This window comes from Pezoporus occidentalis, unplaced genomic scaffold (assembly GCF_034315485.1).
Source record: "Pezoporus occidentalis ecotype Australia unplaced genomic scaffold, CSIRO_AGI_Poc_V1 ctg181, whole genome shotgun sequence".
Taxonomy (NCBI): domain Eukaryota; kingdom Metazoa; phylum Chordata; class Aves; order Psittaciformes; family Psittacidae; genus Pezoporus; species Pezoporus occidentalis.
The window spans coordinates 1,445,557-1,464,571 of record NW_026913652.1 but is presented as its reverse complement, the minus strand read 5'-3'; the positions used below and the strand labels follow the sequence as shown (position 1 = coordinate 1,464,571).

At 40.2% G+C, this 19,015-nt stretch overlaps 1 protein-coding gene and 1 long non-coding RNA gene across 2 annotated transcripts in view; one reads left to right on the top strand and one right to left on the bottom strand.

The window, feature by feature from the left end:
* PRKAA1 (protein kinase AMP-activated catalytic subunit alpha 1) overlaps positions 1 to 18,988 on the top strand; it is a 27,997-nt gene extending 9,009 nt beyond the window's left edge. Inside the window, exons 4-9 of the mRNA XM_062615442.1 lie at positions 1,197 to 1,341; positions 3,703 to 3,790; positions 4,604 to 4,828; positions 14,378 to 14,864; positions 16,279 to 16,405; positions 18,036 to 18,988. Coding sequence (XP_062471426.1) covers positions 1,197 to 1,341; positions 3,703 to 3,790; positions 4,604 to 4,828; positions 14,378 to 14,864; positions 16,279 to 16,405; positions 18,036 to 18,280 — 1,317 coding nt within the window. The 3' untranslated portion in view covers positions 18,281 to 18,988. The remainder of the gene's footprint in view (positions 1 to 1,196; positions 1,342 to 3,702; positions 3,791 to 4,603; positions 4,829 to 14,377; positions 14,865 to 16,278; positions 16,406 to 18,035) is intronic.
* The window catches only part of LOC134162024 (uncharacterized), an 83,923-nt gene continuing 83,213 nt past the window's right edge, over positions 18,306 to 19,015 (bottom strand). Inside the window, exon 2 of the long non-coding RNA XR_009964165.1 lies at positions 18,306 to 19,015. This is a non-coding gene — a long non-coding RNA (uncharacterized LOC134162024).

Below are 19,015 nucleotides of genomic sequence, written 5' to 3'. Positions count from 1 at the left end.
TTGCCACCAGTGAGTTGTGGCTGTTGTCCAGCAGTGGTTCTGTTCCAGGTTCCACACTTAGAACTTGTGATTGAGTTCACAGACAGTGCTCTGGGTGTTGCTACACTTCCCTGTGCTGTGACGGTGTTATCACTACCGCCAGGCTGGTTAGGTGCTATGGACCTTCAGGAATGTTAAGGAAAGGTATTATCAGCCTGCTGCCCTGGAACCTTGAGGCCAGTAGAGATGGGAAGAAGAAATGTTTGGTTTACCTACTGGGTTTACAGGGCCAGACAGTGAGGGAAAGGGCACAAATACATGACTTGCTTAGGCACAGAATGGCTGTTTACCTCATAAAATGGTGTTAGTTATGCTAATCAAATTACGGGGGCCAGGAGCAGAGTGTACCAGTCACACCCTGTTAAGTGAAGGTTTGCTTTTCTGTATTTGGGCTTAATTTTGCTGTTAGCAGTTAAAACATACTGTAGGACTACATGTTTTTCTGAAAATGGTAGAATGTTAACATGTTTAATTTTTTTTATGCATGACTGTCATAGCACTTTTCTATGCTGATCTGTTAATTTACAATTACCGGGAGCAGACTGGGTGGATATGTATCCAGCTGAAGTATAAAAAACATTTCTTGAGTATAACCCATTATTGGAAAGCTACTGTTGTGGCCTTAATACCCTCTTCTACTAGTAGAACAGTTTCTGTGGAAGCTCTGAAGTCACTTTTGACAAATCGGGATACTTTAGTTGTTAGGGCAAACTTTGACATGGATTAGGGCATGTTTGTAGGAAATGTCCAGCTAAGTCTGCTTTTTGGGATAGCTGCTTATACTGTCTAAAACTTGGCACTTCTGTGATGTGTGTCAGCAGCTTTTGTCAACTTAAATCTTATGCTGTACTTTGGGTGCTAATGTTTCTAGTTACAGAGTATGTAAGATCTGCCTAACCAATTTCAAAAGTCCAATTAGAAGTTTCAGAGACTTTCTGAGTTGGTGGGTATGTTTTATAGTCACTTTTGAGCTGTGGTACAATCAAAATGCTATAAACTATGTAGCTTTCTTCTATAAGTTCTAATAACCTGCTGTATAAAGTATCAATAATAAATGATAACTTTTAGGTGGTGGGAAAATTTCCTTTAACTCACATATATAAAAACCAAATTATCTTCCACTGTCTCAGTTGTTTTAAAACCTTTTTCTGCCTTAGCTGGATGAGAAGGAAAGTAGACGTTTGTTCCAGCAAATCCTTTCTGGCGTGGACTACTGTCACAGGCATATGGTAGTACATAGAGACCTGAAGCCTGAAAATGTGCTGCTTGATGCACACATGAATGCCAAGATAGCTGACTTTGGTAAGCATTGCTGTTTTATACCTGATCATGTTTCTGGTGGTGTTTAGCTCCTGTTAATTACTATGAGAAATATTCAAGTATACACATTTTTTTTTAAATATCCTGGTGGTGGGACACAATACAAGAACCTGAAGAGTATGAATATAAAGAAAATTATATTTCATGCACATGTGTAGAACTTGTTTTTCTCTGAAGCTTTCTCTTCAGAAATTTTCTGTGACTGGATGAAATTACAAACTGATTTGTTTGGTTTTGTGTAACAATATTTTCTCTGAAATGCTAAATAGACTTGGTTCCTGACCTTTCTGCTTCAAAATTCACTCCTATTCCTGTTTCACCATTTGTAAATTGCAGATGCTTAGCTTTCTTGGAAGTACAGTGCAGGAGCAGTTCATAATATTAAAGAACTAATCGGTATGGTAAAATACATTAGTCCTCCAATCAAACTACTCTAAATTCGCTTTAAAAACTCTATAAAGTTGTGATTAAAAAAATTTAATTAAAATATAAGAGGTAAACTAAGAACAGTTAATCTTCTGAACTCATGTTTGTTTTTTTTTTTTTTTTGCTATATACTTGCTTAACTGATCAGAAAGCTTAATTGTTTATATGACCTATTTGTGACACAGCTGTTGAAGACTAGCAGCTAGTTCTTGGAGATATCTGAATCAGGAAACCTCACCATATAAGCATAGTAAGGTATCCATACTGATATAGCATCACGATATATCTCTTGTAGACATAGTGGATAATGCCTGCTTGTGTAAAGCACTTAGAGCTCTCTGGACAGTGCTAGGTAATCCTGAGTGTTTTAAGTATATGTCGTGGTTTAAACCCAGTCAGGTAATTCGTTCACTCACTTCCCCCCCTTTCTTGCCCTCCCCCTGCTCCCGGAGGGACGGAGAGGAGAATCGAAAAGAATGCAACTCCCACGGGTTGAGATAAGAACAGTTTAGTAACTAAGGTATAACACAAATCACTACTGCTACCACCAATGATAATAATGATAAAGGAAATAACAAGGGAAGAGAATACATCATCTCACCACCAGAAGAGAATACGATACCACCGGCCAAGAAAAACGAGCTCCACCCGGAAGCCCCTGTCCTTCCGGGTAACTCCCAGTTACCCCTCACCCCGGGCATGATGTGCTGTGGTATGGAATACCTCCCCGGCTAGCCCGGGTTAGGCGCCCCGTCTCTGCTTCCTCACAGCCTCCCCTCCTCCCTGGCAGAGCATGAGCCTCACAGAGTCCTTGGTCAGGGTAAACATCACTTAGCAACAACCGAAAACATCGGCTTCACCAACACTGTTCTCAAACTGGAAGTCAAAACACAGCACTGCACCAGTTAACACAAAGGAAAAACATGACTGCTACTGCGGAACCCAGGACAGTATATTTATAAGTACATTGTTCAAATATGTGGGCTCTGGGAATTATATTGTTTTTTTTTTGTATGTAGAAAATGCTTATCTGGTGAAGAAATTAATTACAGAAACTTAACTATATTCCTGTAGCTTACGAATCAGCAAATCTATAGGACTTAGTTGTTACTAGTGCATCAAATGAGATGTTAATAGAAGGTTTTGCATATTTAGAGTATGGAAACTAGCTGAACTGTATTCTTTCATCTTTCCCTTTCCCACTGTAAAAGGATGTAATTCCTTCTTGGAGACTGAGTAGTCTCGATAATGCAGCCTCTGCTGAAGAAACTAAAGGCATTTTTCCATAGCTATTCTAGAAGTGGTAGTTCTGTACTGATCTTAGGCTATACTGAGGGCTGGTGAATGAAGATGGCCTAGTTCTAAAGTACAATTTAATTACTCAGTGGAATATCTAAAATCAATCTAATGAACTACAGTGATTCAGGAAATTGTGAAGTCAGGTGTAGTCCTCAGTTCCCGTATTTTCTATGTCTCTACAAAACTTTAGTCAGTTTTGTGTAGCATCTTCCACTTTATCATTTAGAAACAAATGTAATTTTTAAGACATTCTTGTTAATGACCAAAATCCTATCTTGCTGTGCTGTTCCATCTTCCTTAGAACAACTTTGTTCTCCATCATGTCTGTGTCATCCAAATCAGACTGGTTTTTGTTTTAGAATTAAAACGTTTTCAAATACTTCTGGGTTGTGTGCAATAATGAATTGATGTTACTCAAATTTCTGATAAACTAAATGGAGGATTATGTGGCATGCTCATGTAAAAATTTCAGTAATTCCAAACAATATTACTTCTTTACTGAGATAAATTTATTGATTTTTCTCATTTGAATTACTAGTGATTTGTTCTAGATGGTATATGCAGTATGAAACCATTTTGCTCTCCCAATTTTTAATAGTCACTCTTGTACACTTTTAGGTCTATCAAATATGATGTCAGATGGAGAATTTTTAAGAACAAGCTGTGGTTCCCCTAATTATGCTGCGCCAGAAGTAATTTCTGGAAGGTAGTTTCTTTTGTATTGGATACATGTGTGCATGTACTTCGTTTTGCTGCTAAATTCTAAGGTCTACAAGAACTAGTTCATTTGACAGGCTTGATGCTGAGAAACCATGGGCCGAGCTTTAATTGGCTTGATAATTTTTCATGAGGATTTAAGGCTTCTATGCACTACCTTTGGATAGCTTCTGCAAGGTGGAGGTGATGTCTGTTGCGCTTTATGCAGTGTGCACAGTGTTCCTGGATTGATCTTAAAAATCTCAACAGCTCAGACCTTGGAAGTAGAGGTGTGAATAGAATTAAAGGCAAAGTCTGCTATGAAGCTGAGTAGGTACTTTCAGAATGAGTAACTTCCTCTTTTTTTTTTTTTTTTGACTCTGCTGCCTTCAGCTACCCACTCAATATTGCCTCTTGCTAGTGGATGGCAAATCTCTGTTTTATTCAGGCAGCACCACAGGACACGTGACAAGTCCTGCACTTTGCACAGATTCCTCCAAAACCATTATAACAATATGTAACATGGGCTTTCTTAGTAGGAGGTGCAAGTTCTTTGGGTTTGTCATTGACTTAAACTGCATTTGTGGACTGTTGTTATAAACTACAGAGGAAACCTATGTACTTGTGCCTTGTTTTATATTTGAAATGGAAGGACACTGACATTTAAGGGAAGCATGTCATGGAACTGAAATGGCATGGTAGTCGCAGATTAGTTGTCCCAAGTTAATACACTTTTAATTACTGTGGTACAGTGTAAGAAAGTAGAGAAGAAAATATTTAAATGTATTAAACACAAATCACTAATAGTTAACTTTCTTCCCAGATTATATGCAGGTCCAGAAGTAGATATTTGGAGCAGTGGGGTTATTCTCTATGCTTTGTTATGTGGAACGCTTCCATTTGATGATGATCATGTCCCAACCCTTTTTAAGAAGATATGTGATGGTATCTTTTATACCCCTCAGTATCTGAATCCGTCTGTAATCAGTCTTCTGAAGCACATGCTGCAAGTGGATCCAATGAAGAGAGCAACAGTCAGAGACATTAGGTAAAACACTAACTGATGTCTGATCACAGGATGCTGGAATGATAATCTCGGTACAAATACGCAGAACAAAGAAGTCATTCATACAGCTAGTCTGTGTTTTGTAGGGTGAGAGAAAATTCAGCTGCTGGTGGTTTGGCTTTACCTCTGATTCTCATCTTCAGTGGCCTTCTGTCAGGAGTCGTAGTAAAATAAGTTATATAGTGGTGTGCAAGATGTTGAAAAACTTCTGTTGCAGAGCATGGATTGCTTTTGTATCATAAATAGTTCTGTCCTGTTAGCCATACAAGATGTCACCTCACACTTTGAGGGACAAACTGAGTTCAATTGAGTACCTTAATTTTTCAAGGGGTGGGGGTGGGTATGACTTTAAAGAAGATCTTGCAAATTCTTAAGCAAATGTATTGCTGTTAAGGAGACATATTCATTATTTGAGGGAATTAGTCTTGGTGGAGGTAATTTGTAGCATCCTGGCAGGTATCCAAAGACCTGGTTGAGACTTTGGTTCACACAGTCCATGCGGTGCAAGTTTGTACTAAATGCATTGATATCATATGTCAACACCCTTGTGATAATGAGCTGGACAGATGGGGAGGCACCAGTTGTAGATGGATTGGACAGCCAGCTCTGAGAATTTGAAGAGGATCTTGCTTCCTCCATCTTTCTCCTGCATCTCAGCTGTGGAGAAACGCATAGGTTTCTTTCTCCCTGACATCCCAATGGTGGGGAGTTAGCAGGCAACTGTGTGGTGCTTAGCTGCTGGCAAGGGTTAAGCTATATAACTGCTCATAAATCTGTAGCATTTGTGCTCTAGGCTGGAATACTGTCATAATTGGTGTCAAGATGTACCCTTCAGCTAGTTGGGAAGTTTGCTTGGGGCACACAAACCAATCATTTCTTTTCTGTATGATTGGGTAATGGAATTATTTGGTTCCTTCTGTATCTTTTCCCTTTTATAAATACCAGTGCATGGGTACTGATTTGGAGAAATGTCAAGGATCTTGCTGTCATGGTTTAAACCCTAGCCAGATAGCTTGTTCACCCACTCCCAGTGAGTGGTGCCAGGCTGGAGGCAATTGAGGCCCCCTTTCCCCCCCAGCCCTCCCTGGGTGCTCTCCCCTTCCCTGCTCCTGAAGGGATGGGGAGGTGAATCAAAAGAGTGCAACTCCATGGGTTGAGACAAGAACAGTCCAGCAACCAATGTACAACACAAATCACCACCGCTACCACCAACGACAGCAATGATAACAGAAAATAACAAGGGAAGAGAATACAATACCACCTGCCGAGAAAGGAGTCCGACCCAGAAGCCCATGTCCTTCTGGGTAACTCCCAGTTACCCCCCCACCCCGGGCATGATGTGCTGTGGTATGGAATACCTCTTTGGCTAGCTTGGGTCAGGTGTCCTGTCTCTGCTTCCTCCCGGCTTCCCCTCCTCCCTGGCAGAGCATGAGCCTCAAAAAGTCCTTGGTCAGGGTAAACATTACTTGGCAACAACTGAAAACATTGGTATTATCAGCACTGTTCCCAGGCTGAAGTCAAAACAGTGCTGCATCAGCTACCAAGAAGGAGAAAAATTGACTGCTACTGCTAAACCCAGGACACCTGCCAACGAAGTTTAAGTTGACAAGCAGGTATTCTTTATTGCAGCCCTGGGAGACACGGGGGATAGCTCCTCCTAGCATGTCTCTGCCGAAGTGCTAAGCAATCCATCCTTAATATAGCCACTAATCATACATATTCATTATGTACATGCATATTCATGAGGCTACTTATGTATTGCATCGTTCTTCTAGAAAGTTTCTCCCGCATGCGCACAAATGTGGTAGTGGTCTTTGGGGGTCATTTACTTCTTCCATCAGTCTTCATCACTTGGCCATTCCTTGAACTTTCATCCTGGCAGCCTTTGAGGCACGCACAGTAGATAAATGCCTACGCCAGCTTAATTAGTTTAGTAACACCACTGACATAATTAAATGATTTCTCCCTATCCTTCTACTTATCACTTAACTCAGCTACAACTCATCCTGAAAATCTGCTAGTTTCAGGTAATCTTTATCTACATGTTCTGTTTACCATAAATTTTGCACAAGGTTACAAGGTCCTAGAACTATGGCAACTAGTCATTTATCTTATACAAGGATGATCACTAAGCAGAAATAATTTACTTACTTATAATAGATTGTATTTCAGCCTATATTTCTGTATTTCAGTCCCCCCTTTCTGTGTTCCTTTGCAAATTCTTTTGTACAAGTTTCTTAAATCATTTTGTTATGTTCTAATGTTTTTATGAAATATTCTTCAGTTTCTATCTGATGTTTAACTCTGTTCTCTTAGCTTATTACTGATTGTTTGCAACACCAAAAGGAACATTGGACCGTTCTACGTGTAATCAGAACCATTCCTATTATTACTAACATACTTAAAACCAACTGTTTCAACCAGGAGAGATTGGGTAGCCATGATGTTAATTTTTCCCAGATTTCCTCAAACCCCACAAGGTGTCATCCTGTGCCACCTTTTGAAATATTTTCACTGATTACGGAACAAACTACTCCTTGGGATGCTAACAGTGTACCTAACGCTGTTCAATTTTGGAGTGCTACTTTAGACAGGCTTGGTTATTTCTTCTTGCAATGCTACAACACCATCAGCCGTGTGATTTTTTTTCTATTTCCTCAATTGCAGCTGAGATATTTACAATCACTTTCTCTAATTCACTAATATCTAGAGATGGAATAAGCCATCTAACAAAGCTATGGAAAGCATTTCTTTCTGCTATGGGATTATATCCTCGTTTGATTCTTTTATTAAAGCTACAAACCCAGGTTCCAGAGGGATGAATGTCAATTACTGTAAAGTTGGAAACCACTACTCCTAGTGTGCATGTTCCTTTCCAGTTAGGAGGCAAAGCCTTGTAGGCATTTTCTCCACATAACCAATAACACCGTTTTCCTTCGGGAACATTCCAATAACCAGTTAAAGGTTTTTGAAGGTGAAGTTGCATTGCCTACCTGCAATATGGGTAATTTCCTACTGACATGTTATCTTGATTAAGAGTTTTGTTTGTGGTCGCATTTATCTTATGACATATTTGAGGCTTGAATCCTTAAAACCCATACATTTTTATGGCTGTTGTCGGTATAAATAGGATCTTTCTACAATCTATTCCAGTTTGTCTTAAAGGGGATAGGGAGGCCAATTAAAGGAATACCCAGTCTCTCTCCTGGTTTAGGTAGTTGAGTACAGATCCAACAATCACTCTTGTTTAAGACACTACTAACATCTTGTATCAATCTCAGATACAGATTTTGATTCCATACTTCTATTATACAAGTCCAAATTATGATCAGTGCAGTCTTACATGTATAGGTCTGAAGACTCGGTGTGCCATACTTTTTCTCAGTTCTGGTGTTTTTCTGGTTGTCCTTCTTAATTCTTGTGTATGTATCCAAGCAGGTTGCTCTGTTACCTTGATTGCAGTGAAGGTGATCAGCAGCACCTGATACGGTCTATTCCACTTTTCCTTAAGAGGCTTACCTGTAAAGTTCTTAATATAAACCCAATTTCCTGTCTTAAAAGGATGAATAGGATAATCTAAACCTCTGGCCCTGGTCCCTAACACTCTGCCATTTATTAAGTTTACTAGGAACTGTTGAAGGTATTCTTCTACTTCTTGAAGGCTCTTCCCTTTAAATTGAGATTGGTATGGCCTTCCATATAGAATCTCAGATGAGCTAATTCCTTCGACTGAGGTTTTGTTCTGATTCTTAATAAGGCCAATGGTAATGCCTGATACCAAAATAACTTTGTCTCTTGACAAATCTTTCCCAGTTGTTGTTTAATTAAGTGATTAATTTTTTCCACTTGCCCATTGGCCTGAGGCCTATATGGAACATGTAATTGCCAATCTATTTCCAATTTCTTGCTGATTACTTGAAATAACTTTGCACTGAAATATGTACTACAGTCAGAGGAGATAGTTGCTGGTACCGCAAAATGAGGTATAACTTCATTAAATAGCACCTTAATCACTTGTTTCACATTATTTGCCCTGCAAGGGAACGCTTCTGGCCAACCTGAAAAAGTATCTGTCAATACCCACAAATATCAATAACCTCCTTTTCTAGGTAATTCAGAAAATTCTATTTGTCACTGTTGTCCCGGATAACTCCCCTTTCTAATTGTCCCAACTTGATTCCTGTTTTCAGTCTTAGGATTGTATTTCAGACGTAGTTGACATTGTCACTAATTGCACTATGGTATAGAAATTTCTTCCTATAATGTGTTTGTTTAAATATTTATACAAGGCTTTACTTCCCCAATGACTCTTGTTATGCTCTTCTCGTACCAATTTCTATAATTGATTATAGGGGATCACTACTCACCCATCAGGTATTTTTATCCAGTCCTTTTCATTTCCTATCTTTCTAAGTCTTCAGTTAGTTTCATACCTTCTTTGGAATGCCTAGGTTTATTTTGCTCAATTACCAGATTACCATCAGGAATTAAGGACATAACCTCAACTCTGTTTTTGCTGCCCATTTAGCCTCACGATCAGTCAAATTATTTCCAATCTCTTGATCAGAGTTACCTTTTTGATATCCTTTACAATGTATGATAGCAACTTCATAAAGTAATTGCACAGCTTCTAACAATCGCCGAATTTCCGTTGCATGTTTAATTTGTCTTCCCTGGGTATTTAGAAGTCCTCGTTCTTTCCAAATTGCTCCATGTGCATGAACTACACCAAAGGCATATTTGGAATTAGTCCATATGCTTATCCATTTGTCCTTTGCCAGCTCCAAGGCTCTAGTCTATTATTTCTGCCTTTGTGCTGAGGTATTAGAGGGTAATGGTTTAGCTTCTGTTACCTTTGAAGTTGTAGTTATGGTGTATCCTGCTTGTCATTTACCATCGTTAACAAAGCTGTGAACCAGGAGTCTGCACCCTCCAGAGGCTCCTCTTTCAGGTCTGGTTGGCTCAAGTATACTGTCTCTATAGTGGCGAAGCAATCATGAACTAATGGTTTGGTGGGGGTTTCCTGAGGGAAAGATGCTGGATTCACAACATTAGTGACCACAATTTCCACATCACCCAGTTCTACTAGGATAGCCTGATATTTCAAGAAACATGATGGCAATACCTTTTTGTTCTAGGACTGCTGAAACCATGTTAGTGTTACACGTGGTAATCTTTTGTCCCAGTCTAAATTTTCGGGCCTCTTGGGTGTTTAACTGCTGCCACTGCTCTCAATCATCCAGGCCAGCCTTTGCTTGGTTCATCCCGCTGTTTTCAAAATAGGCCACTGCTCTTTTAGAAGGTCCCAATTTTTGAGCCAAAACCACCAAGGCTATTCCCTGTTTCTTGTAGGAATGTAGCCAAAAGTGTTTGGTTATGTCCAGGAGACCCAGAACTGGAGCTCTCATGAGTTCTGTCTTTAAACTTTTAAACACCTCTTCAGCTTGATCTGTCCATTTTAAGAAAGGTTGGATTCTCTTTTAGCAGCTCATGTAAGGGACTTACCAGAGCCCCATAATCATGGATCCAGAGTTGACACCACCCTGTCATTCCCAGAAATGTCTTGATATCTTTAACCATGGATGGTTGTGGTGTTTGACAGATTGCTTCCTTCCAAGCTTCTCCAAGTTCTGGTTGTTCTGTTATTTCTTATCTTAAATAAGATACTCAAGTTCGAATGAGTTGAGCTGTCAGTTTAGATACCCGGTATCCATTTAGCCATAGAAAGTTTACAGTTCTACAGTCTATTGAACACACTCTTTCTCAGTTTCAGTAGCAATTAACAGGTTGTCAACATATTGTAGTAAAGTGCCTGTCTGTGTGGGTGCTTCCCAGGATTCTAATTCTCATGCCAATTGATTTCCAAAAATGGTCGGACTGTTTTTAAATCCCTGATGTAACACCGTCCAAGTGAGCTGTGTCCTTCTTCCTGTTTCAGGGTTTTCCTGTTCAAAAGCAAATAAATTTTGACTCTTTTTGGCTGGGGCAGACAGAAAAATGCATCCTTTAAGTCCAGAACTGTAAGCCACTTCTGATTGTTATTTAGTTTAGTCAATAAGGTATATAGGTTAGCTAGCTACTACTGGGTGAATATCCTCCACGATTTTGTTGATTGCTCTGAGATCTTGAACTAATCTGTAACTTTTACCATTGGATTTCTTTACTGGCAAGATAGGAGTATTATATTCCAATTCACATTCAATTAATTTATATTTTAAAAAACTATCAGTGATTTCTTTGATTCCCTTTGATCCTCCAATTTTAAGGGATATTGTTTTATTCTAATTGGGCAGGCCCCCCTTTTTATTTCTACTTTAACAAGCAAAGCATTTTTTGTCTTACCTGAAACTTCAGATGCACATACTCCCACATATAATTGATTAAGGATTTCTTCTATTTCAGGGAGGTCCTGTTCGCTTTTCTGTTGAATTAAAGATGAACTCAAAACTGCGATTACTTGATCATTTTTAACTCTTAGTTCCATTTTGCCTTCTTTAAATGTTGCTTCTTGCCCTAATACAGATTTTGGATAATTTGGCATGTATAAAAATTTATGCATTCCTATTTGTTTTCCCAATCTGTGCTCTATAAAGGTTTCAGAAAGAATGCCGCTTTTCTTTTTTTCCTCCTTCGTGGCCAGTAGCTCCCACAGCTGTGACAAATTCTTTTCCTTCAGATTTAACACTGAATATGTTGCTCCTGTATCCACTAAAAAATTCCACTTCATTTCCTCTAGTCCCTAGCTTTACGCTAGCAGATGCACTCGTTAAATTAGATTCCTCATGTCCCCCATCAGTGTAGTTCTAATTCGGTTACTGGTGCCACCTTGTGGGTATTCCTTTTAGGGCAGTCTCATTTCCAGCATCAATTTCCTTACAGTATGCACACTGATCTCGTCCCATAGGAGAATTCAGTCTTTCACCTCTGCCTCGTCCTCTCACATTAGTCCTTCCACCGGTTTCCAGTTGTCCCAAAGCACCCACTGTAGCTGTGGTTATAGCACGACTCAGCTTTTTCTTCTCTACCTGTTCCCAATTCCTGTTTGCTCTCTGTGCTTCTTCCTTTATTTCTGTTTGTCTATATCCAGTAAGTTCTTAATCTCCTCGGGCCTATAGTCTGTCAGTATGTCTGTTCTTACTTGTCTGTTTGCCCTAGTAATCATCTTACATTTAAACACAGTCCCTTCCCCCCCATCCTCCCCAGTTGCCCACCCTGCTCTGCAGTCGCTGGAGATGCCTGCCTCTGCAACAGCACTTCTGTTTTAACCCTTTCTTAACTCTAAATGTGAATCTGCTGCTTATTGCCAGTGACAGCAATCTCTTCCTCCTTATTGATATCAGATAAGACAGATGCAGAGGGTGCCCCTCTCAGAAGTACCTGTGATACATAATTCTCCAACCTGTCTTCCTGATTACTCTGTTTTTTTAACTTTAAACATCTTTCCCCAATATCACAGGCTGAACAACATGTCTGCAGCTTAGCTTCCTATTTTTCCATCTTTTTCCAAAGCCAAACTTAAAGGAACTGGTGGAACTATATTAATTTTGCATCTGCCACTCCGGGTGGTTTCTTAAAGTGAAAAACATCTGCATACATAACTTCATCCCATTTTCCTTGTTGCTGTTAAGAACATCACTTGTAACAATGTATTACAGTTCAGAGTTCCATTTTTAGGCCATTTTTCCTGATCTTCTGAAGTATATAAAGGCTACCATTGATCACAGTATTTTTATCAATATTTACTTGTTTACTGAGCCCCCAGGAGCCCCTCCCAGGTCTTTCCAGTGTGCCAAAGTATACCCCAAAGGACTCTTTTTCAAAATTTCTCCACTCTCCTGATTTCTGATTATTAATTTCACATTAACACACACTAGGGATCCCACAGATACACTCCACACAGTTACAGTACTTGAGACGGAGGCTAAATTCAATCAAACACCAGTTAGTCAACAGTTACAACATCCTGTTGCCAATACCAAAATCATTACTATAACAAGCCACAAAATAAGTCAAATACCAGTAAAAAAAATTTCCATAGGACACCCCCCGCGTCTTGCAGGACCTAAACCACCAGACGCCACCTGTGTCTTGCAGGTGTATACCAAATGGACGCTAGCAGCTGGGTATTCCCCTTTACCTACAGTATTTCCTATCTCGTTTTACGGAAGGCTTCCAAACCTTACGTATGCTTACCAATCCAATTTAGTCTTTATGTAAGATGCTCTCTGCATCTTACAGACTATATATAAAAAGAAAAGAATATCTTCCATAAAGATGGTTCTTGTCCGCTGCTGCAGCGATCTGAATGAGTCGAGGCGTCCCTCTGGGAAAAGTTCCTGAAGGCCCTAGGGAGCCCTGTCCTCACTGGGTCCTGCAGCCGAGTAGAGCGGGTCCTGTCTGGGCTGCCAAATTGATTCAGAGAAATCTCAAGGAACTTGCCAACGAAGTTTAAGTTGACAAGCAGATATTCTTTATTGCAGCGTGGGAGACACGGGGGATAGCTCCTCCTAGCATGTCTGCTGAAGTGCTAAGCAATCTGTTCTAATATAGTCACTAAGCATACATATTCATGTAGTAGTGGTCTTTGGGGGTCCAGCAGTCTTCATCACTTGGCCATTCCTTGAACTTTCATCCTGGCAGCCTTTGAAGCATGCACAGTAGATAAATGCTTATGCCAGCTTAATTAGTTTAGTAACACCACTGACATAATTAAATGATTTCTCTCTGTCCTTCTACTTATCACTTAACTCAGCTACAACTCATCCTGAACATCTGCTAATTTCAGCTAATCCTTATCTACATGTTCTGTTTTGCTTACCATAAATTTTGCACAAGGTTACAAGGTCCTAGAACTACGGCAACTAGTCATTTATCTTATACAAGGATGATCACTAAGCAAAAGTAATTTACTTACTTATAATAGATTATATTTCAGCCTATATTTCTCTATTTCAGTACAGTAGTGAAGAGGTACAGATTGACCCTTCCAGAGATTCCTTCAACCCATTTTAAGTCTTGAAGAAGCAACTGCAGGTGTTGTGAATGGAAAAATTGAAAGCAGCTTGTTTGGGATGGGAAATCTGGCTTTTGTGTTCAAAAATCTGTGTCCAACCATCTACCAAAAAGTTATGAATCTTTGGCATTTCATAATTTTGTTAGGTATTGTTATGTGTGTATTTGGGGAGGGACAACTCAAGTGGATAGTGTAAGAAATTCAGTTGAAAACATTTAAAAAGTAGCACAGTGGCAGTAATAAGTATACCATTTGTATAAAAAGCTGTTTGAGCTATACAAAGGTATTTTTGGAATTCAGTTGAAAAACTTAGGATTTTAGTCTTCTACGGAATGTCTAGGAAGCTTGTGAAGGCAGTGTTTATGTACTCTTTTGTTGTCTTTGCTGCACAGAAGAGGACATGGAGTGACAATTTATTCTTTCTGTACAGTTTAAAAATAATTTTGAAAGAATTTAATATTAAAAAGGTCTGCTTTTCATACTTACACTCAGACTTTTATATGTATTTTTAAATCTAGAGAACATGAATGGTTTAAACTGGACCTTCCAAAATACTTGTTTCCTGAAGACCCATCATATAGCTCTACGATGATTGATGATGAAGCCTTAAAAGAAGTGTGTGAGAAGTTTGAATGCACTGAAGAGGAAGTGTTAAGTTGTCTGTACAGCAGAAATCATCAGGATCCTTTAGCAGTTGCTTATCACCTCATTATAGATAATAGAAGAATAATGAATGAGGCCAAAGACTTCTACTTGGCAACAAGCCCCCCAGATTCTTTTCTTGATGATCACCATCTGTCTCGCCCTCATCCTGAAAGAGTGCCATTTTTAGTAGCTGAAGCACCTCGTCCTCGCCATACTCTTGATGAGCTGAATCCACAGAAGTCAAAGCACCAAGGTGTAAGGAGGGCTAAGTGGCATTTGGGAATACGAAGTCAGAGTCGACCAAATGATATCATGGCTGAAGTTTGTCGAGCAATTAAACAACTGGATTATGAATGGAAGGTAAAAGAATAAAGTATCTTTACAGCAGAAACCAGCAAATTTTTGTTTGAGCTGTGTAGCTTCATACTTCTAGGCTATGTAACTATGTTCTTATGACCTAGAAGTGGTTTGGGAGAGGCTATTCATGCTGACAGGAAAAAACCTTGCTATCATGTCTACCTCTTCTACTGGGGTTGTAGGAATGGTTTTGTTTGCTAAAAAAATCAAACAAAAAAAAAACCAAAACACAACATCAACAACAAAAAACTCATGTACTACTGAATGAAAGAAAAAAAAGGACAAACACCAAAACACAAACCCCCCAAAAAACACTTTAAGAAACCCAGAAGCAAACAGCAACACAACCAAGGTAAAACAACCAAACAACCTGCAAAACACCACCCCCACATGTTCACCCTTAACCTCCCCAAATCAGAACTCCAACAGGAAAGCCTACAATCATAGAATCATAGAATAATTAGGGTTGGAAAGAACCTTAAGGTCATCTAGTTCCAACCACCCTGCCATGGGCAGGGACACCTCACACTAAACCGTGTGAACCAAGGCTCTGTCCATGGGCAGGGACACCTCACACTAAACCGTGTGAACCAAGGCTCTGTCCAACCTGGCCTTGAACACCACCAGGGATGGAGCATTCACAACTTCCCTGGGCAACCCATTCCAGTGCCTCACCACCCTTACAGTAAAGAACTTCCTCCTTATATCCAAGCTAAACTTCCCCTGTTTAAGTTTTAACCTGTTACCCCTTTTCTTGTTACTGCAGTCCCTAATGAAGAGTCCCTCCCGAGCACACCTATAAGGCCCCCTTCAGATACTGGAAGGCTGCTATGAGGTCTCCATGCAGCCTTCTCTTCTCCAGGCTGAACAGCCCCAACTTTCTCAGCCTATCCTCATATGGGAGGTGCTCCAGCCCCCTGATCATCCTTGTGGCCCTCCTCTGGACTTGTTCCAACGGTTCCATGTCCTTTTTATGTTGAGGACACCTGAACTGCACACAATACTCCAAGTGAGGTCTCAGGAGAGCAGAGTAGAGGGGCAGGATCACCTCCTTCGAGCTGCTGGTCACGCTCCTTTTGATGCAGCCCAGGATATGGTTGGCTTTCTGGGCTGTGAGCACACAGTGAAGCCAACTCATGCTAGGTTTCTCATCGATCAACACCCCCAAGTCCTCTACTCAACCTGTAGCTGTGCCTAGGATTGCCCCAACCCAGGTGTAGGACCTTGCGCTTGAGTTGGTTAAACTTCATGAAAGTGGCACTGGCCTACCACACAAGTGTGTAAGGGTCTCTCTGGATGGCATTCCTTCCCTCCAGCATATAAACTGAATCCCTTGATAATACCATTGATTTGAAATGATAATATGCAGTGCTTTTCAATAAGTTCTGGTTACTAATTCAGATCTCTTTTGTACTAGGTTGTAAATCCATACTATCTGCGTGTCCGAAGGAAGAATCCAGTTACCAGTGCATATTCTAAAATGAGTCTACAGTTGTATCAGGTGGACAGCAGGACATACTTACTGGACTTCCGTAGCATCGATGGTATGTGAAGTCTTACATAAATGTGGAGAACTGTACAGGAAACCATTCTAAATGCAAACTTGTCATACTTCACTTCTAAACAAGTAAATTAAGCGTTACCTTTTAATTTAAGCTAACCTAGATCTCTGTTGGTGTTTCTTAGTCCTTCCTGGTCTAGTGTTCCTATGAGGAGATGGTTATCTGACTCATCTGTTAAATAATAGCATTTTAGCTATATCAGTTCCTGCTCCAATTTTGCATCTACTCCAGCACTAATACCACTAGTGCAAAAGGGGACTGGGCTACAAGGGGTGAGATTTGTATCAACCTAAACTCTCTGTGGAGCCTCACCCCCAAAGTTTAAACGTTTAGATGTAAGCGTGTGAATAAACTAGTGAAGATAAAGCTTGGCATCTAGGCATTGAAATGTGATTTGGACTGTACACTGCTGTACTGGGTCTGGCTGAGATACGAGTTCATTTTCTTCATAGCAGCCTATATGGTGCTGTGTTTTGGATCTGTGACTAACAGTGTTGGCAACACACCAATGTTCTGGCAGTTGCTGAGACCTAATTACATGGTATTCAGCCTTTCTTTCTTTCCTCACTGTCAAACCAGGCCAGGAATGAGCAAGAAGCTGGGAGAGGATGCAGCCTGGAGGGCTAAGCCAGATTGTGCAAAGGGATATTCCATGCCATATAATGTTATGCTTGGCAAAGAAATTGAGGGATGGGGGCTTAGGGAATGTAGCCTTGAGGCTGGCTGGACATAGAGTCTGCTTTGGAGAGGTGGCAAGTGGTTGCTTTTGCATCACTACCCGTCCTTCCCCCTTTCCTCTTATTAAGCTATATTTTTTTATACTCATGAGTTTTCTCACTTTTGCCCTTAAAATATTCTTGCCCATTGCTCAGAGGTATTAGCTGCCAGGCAAAGTCAACCTACCAGTGTTAGTGGTAGACAAAATTTTGAGATAGGAGTTGTATGCTTGCAGTAACTTAAGCCTTGGAAGCATTTTGTCTAGTCTATGGAAAGGTGTATTTTATAGAGTGACAGTAATGGAGCATACAAATCCCAGTTGGATACCTTCCTGAAAACGAACAGAGGAGCTGATAGCGACTGGCTACTGTGCTTGTTTATGGGCATACTAGACATAAGCAGAATTGCCTGCAGCCAGTGGTGTAGATGACATGCCTAGGAAAACGAGTGACATGGAAAAATGATTTACTGGAGTGTGGCTGGATTACATTGTAGGGTAGTTGAGGCCATATCTTGTGACAGTTGAGTCTCATCTGACTTGGTGGTAGAGTTCTTGCCGTTCCTTCTGACAATACAGGTGCTTGCTTAGATCCAGTGGTACTTGATAGAGAGGACTAATCATTTTCCTGTATTGAGCTACTGCAGTATAGGACAAATGTCATCCCTTTGAGAGGGAGATGGCTGCTTAGAGCCACACAGCTGGAGGGCAGCCTGCTGGAGTGCTGCCCTCAACTCTTGAGGAAATACAACTCACGTTGCACAAGCAGTATATGTATTGATTGAGACTTTAAAAAACCCAAGATTTTGATGTGTGAGAAGGGGCAGATATTTGCTGTGCCTTTAACTAATCTGATACTGATATCTAATTTTCCTTCTCTCTCCCTTGGCCCCCCAGATGAAATTACTGAAACGAAGTCTGGGACTGCAACTCCACAGAGATCAGGTTCTGTGAGCAACTATAGATCCTGTCAAAAAGATTCAGATGCTGATGCACAAGGAAAATCTGCAGATACATCCCTTACCTCATCAGTCAACTCATCGCTTGACTCTTCTACAGCTGACTTAACTCCAAGGCCAGGGAGTCATACAATAGAGTTTTTTGAGATGTGTGCAAATCTTATTAAAATACTTGCACAGTAATTTTGAAGATGGGCTTATTTCTCTCACAGCAATAAGCATGCCTAAATCATAGCCAGATGCTTCCAGTTATAATCAAGTTAAATTTACTAAGGCGCTGAGAAAGCTAGCCACAGAATGCAATTTGTACAGGAATTGAAATGATTATGGGCAGTTCACATGTACTTGAAGCTGGAGAGAATTCTGATTGTCTGCTGTCCAGTAGCAGAGGTGCAGGAAATCACATGCCCTTGAGGCAGCATTCGTAACAATTTATGTTGAGTGCACGTTAGGCTGCATATAACATTTAAGTTAGATGGACTTTGTTTTTTTTGTTCTTTTTTTTTCACTGGTAATACATACACCTGATGCACTGTAAGTAAATGTACACTTACTAGTTCAGTGCCCTGAGTATGACTTGTTGGTCACTAAGCGCAATTGTGACTCAGTTGGTCAGAACTGTCAACATCTTCTAAGAGTAATATGTTAAAACTGCTGTCTTTCTTCCCCTCCCTTACTTGACAGTAAATGATAAAGAACTGTTTAATGCATTAGAGTGTACTCCTTTTAGCAACGGGTAGATTTGATTAGATGCATGCAGGTTCTACCAGCTGGAAACATACGCAGGTGCTCTGTAATGCACTAAGGATGAAATTCCGTGGGCTGTGAGTAGAACAGAAATATCAAATATATATAGTTTGCAAAAGCTGTTTATGTATATCCAGAGATGTTTATGCCATCCAGAGGGACCTTGACACA